The sequence below is a fragment of the Trachemys scripta genome, chromosome 19 (genome assembly GCF_013100865.1).
Source record: "Trachemys scripta elegans isolate TJP31775 chromosome 19, CAS_Tse_1.0, whole genome shotgun sequence".
Classification (NCBI taxonomy): Eukaryota; Metazoa; Chordata; order Testudines; family Emydidae; genus Trachemys; species Trachemys scripta.
The window spans coordinates 21,370,505-21,373,730 of NC_048316.1; the positions used below are offsets into that span (position 1 = coordinate 21,370,505).

The 3,226-nt window shown below is 65.8% G+C and overlaps 1 protein-coding gene across 1 annotated transcript in view; it reads left to right on the top strand.

Moving 5' to 3' along the window:
- Positions 1-3,226, top strand: part of HSPG2 (heparan sulfate proteoglycan 2) — a gene marked incomplete in the record, with an annotated part of 174,537 nt that overhangs the window by 103,984 nt on the left and 67,327 nt on the right. The window contains 4 exon segments of the mRNA XM_034753680.1: positions 798-1,028; positions 1,148-1,261; positions 1,653-1,780; positions 2,571-2,657. Of these exon segments, the coding sequence (XP_034609571.1) occupies positions 798-1,028; positions 1,148-1,261; positions 1,653-1,780; positions 2,571-2,657 (560 nt within the window).

Below are 3,226 nucleotides of genomic sequence, written 5' to 3' on the forward strand. Positions count from 1 at the left end.
TTATTGACCTCTTCCGATCTTGAGAGGTCAATAAGGCCTCTCTGGCATGCTAGTCCCCCCGACCCAGCACCTGCCTCGGCCCCACCTCAGCCCTGCCCCAAACCCATCCCCACCTTGCCTCCGCCCCTGCCCCCACCCCTGATCAGCCCTGCCTTGCCCTCGCCCCTGCCTCATCTCCAACCCGACCCTGCCTCTCCGTCATTGTACTGCGCCTGCCCCCACCTCACCTCACCCCACTCTTGCCTTGCCCCCACTCCCGCCTTCTCCTCACTAGCATCATACCACCCTCGACCTTGCCCCACTGGAATGTACCACCTCACCCCCTCGCCTCCCGACATTGTCCCCCTGCCCCCTCTCCCAGTACACCCCTCCTCTCCGGTTGGAGCCCCCTGCCCTATGAGCACTGGGTTCAGCGATCCACTGACGGGTCCCTGGGCCTGGGGAAGGTGCAGTGGGGCTCCTGGGCTCCTCTGGACTGAAGCCACTGGCACCCTCATGTCAAGCCCACCCACCCGCCTGTGCCAGGAGGGGGCATGTCCCGAGGGGCTGGGCTGGGATGCCCTCCGGCTCCATGGGGCTGGTCTCTTGTCTGAGCTAGGTTCAGTCTCCATTCGTGCCATGGCGGAGTCTCTGCCCAGAGCCCCCTCCAGCCCCTGCTGCATGAATCCAAGGCAGCCTGGCTGAGCCAAGGTCCGTGGTGCCAGCACATGGGCTTCCCTGCTGGGTGGCCCCGCTGCCCTTGCCTCAGAGCTCGGTGGGCTTCTGGCCAGGCGTGACTCTGCTCCTCTCCCCCACAGCAATACTGGAAGCGGCCCGACGGGCAGCATGCCACCCGGGAGCACCTGATGATGGCGCTGGCCGACCTGGACGAGATCCTCATCCGTGCCACCTACTCCACTGACATGGTGTCGGCCAGCATTGCTGGTGTCAGCATGGAGACCGCTGTGCCCACCTACAGCAGCCTGCCACGGGCACTGGAGGTGGAGGAGTGCCGCTGCCCGCCTGGGTACCGAGGCCTCTCCTGCCAGGTGAGGGGGCCTTTTGCCGACCCACATCCCCTGGCTTGGGGCCTGGCAGCTGTGCCTGCTCTGGGGGCGAGGCCCCGGCCGGCTGTATTGCAGGGTGACGCTGTCTCTCTCCCCTGCAGGACTGTGCTGCTGGCTACACTCGCACGGGAGGTGGCCTGTACCTCGGGCACTGCGAGCTGTGTGAGTGCAATGGCCACTCGGACTCCTGTCACCCAGAGACGGGGGCCTGCTCGGTGAGTGACCAGCGTGGTGCCCCCCGGGGCCTGCCCGCCGGCTGGAGCAGCCTTTCCACCCCGCCTCACAGAAGCAGACACTCTTATTCCTTCTGGGGTCCCCCTGGTCACTGCCATAGGCCAGGTGGATGCCCCAACGTGGGCTGAGAGAAGGGCTGAGACTCCCTCTGGTCTCCCTGGACCTACCTGCGCTGGGCCAGAGCCCCTGGCTTCCTGGGCTTGCACTCTGTGACTCAGGGAGGATCCCCATCTACTCCCTGCCTCCTGCCCCACCCTAGAGGAGGACTCTGCCCCAGGGCAAGCCCCTTGCTATGACCCCTCCTCCCCCAGTGGCTGGGTGTGTAGCTAGCCCTGATGCACACAGCGCTGTGAACTCTGTCCCTCTTCCCAGAACTGCTTACACAACGCGGCCGGGGAGTTCTGCGACCAGTGTGCCCCTGGCTACTACGGTGACGCCACCGCCGGGACCCCCGAGGACTGCCAGCCTTGCGCCTGCCCACTCTCCGAGCCTGAGAACCAGTGAGTAGCTGACGCCAGCGGATGGGGTTGGGGGTTAGAATGTAGCAGCCCATGGCACATGTGGGGTTAACATGACTGAGGTCAACCCCTCACACACACACACACGTGGCATCTCCATCTCTGGGTGTTAACACTGGGGCTCAGCCCCTGCCAGCAAGGGGCCAGGCCTGGCCTGGGCAGGGCAGAGGTGGAGGTGGAGCGAGGATGTATAGAGGAGGTGCCAGCTGCTGGCTGCCCTATTGCCAGCCAGGTCTGTTGGCGTCTCAGCACCAGCCCTACTGCTGCTGCCAGCCAGTGTTTCTTGGCAGGGCCCCTGAGAGTCTGTCCTGGGGATGATCCTGAGGGCTCTGTGGTTCACTCAACCTTGTGTGTCTGATAGCTTGAGGGATATACAGCAGGGACAAGGCCGCTCTTCCTAGGGCAGGGGGCAGGGGGCAGGAGGCACTGTTCCCGGGGCGGCTGAGCAGAGGCAGGGCTCTGTTCCTGTGGTGGNGGCAGGAGGCACTGTTCCCGGGGCGGCTGAGCAGAGGCAGGGCTCTGTTCCTGTGGTGGTTCCGGTGTGGCGGAGGCAGAGGGCGCTGTTCCCGGGGTGGCTCAGTGGAGGTGGGAGGGGGGCGCTGTTCCCGGAATGGTTTCGCGGGGGCAGGGGTTGTTGTTCCCGGGGCAGCTGAGCAGGGGTGGGGCGCTGTTCCTGCAGTGGTTCCAGGGTGGTGGAGGCAGGGGGCACTGTTCCTGGGGTGGGTGTGGGTGCTGTTCCTGGTCGGGCGCTCAGGTCTCTCTCTCCCTGCAGGTTCTCGCGGACGTGTGAGAGCCTGGGGGCGGGCGGCTATCGCTGCTCGGCCTGCGAGCCCGGCTACACTGGCCAGTACTGCGAGCAGTAAGTCTTTCCCCTAGGGCTGCCACCCAGCCAGTTTTCCCCCAGACAGTCTGGGTTTTGGCTTGTGTAGCCTGGTGCCATTTGACAAGCCCCCCCCCCCTATTTTTTAAAATCGGGGGGGGGGGGGGAAGAGGCAGGGCAGGGGGAGGGGCTTGGGGGGAGGAGGTGAGAAAAGGGCAGGGCCTTGGGGAAAGAGGCACAGCGGGAGGGGACTTGGGGGAGGATGTGGAGAAGGGGCGGGGCATTGGGGGAAGAGGCAGAGAAGGGGCGGGGCTTGGGGAGGAGGCGGAGAAGGGGCAGGGCTTGGGGGAAGAGGCGGAGAAGGGGCAGGGCCTTGGGGGAAGAGGCGGAGAAGGGGTGGGGCTTGGGGAGGAGGCGGAGAAGGGGCGGGGGCTTGGGGGAAGAGGCGGAGAAGGGGTAGGGCTTGGAGGAGGAGGTGGAGAAGAAGCGGGGCTTGGGGGAGGAGGTGGGAAAAGGGCAGGGCCTTGGGGAAAGAGGCACAGCGGGAGGGGACTTGGGGGAGGATGTGGAGAAGGGGCGGGGCATTGGGGGAAGAGGCAGAGAAGGGG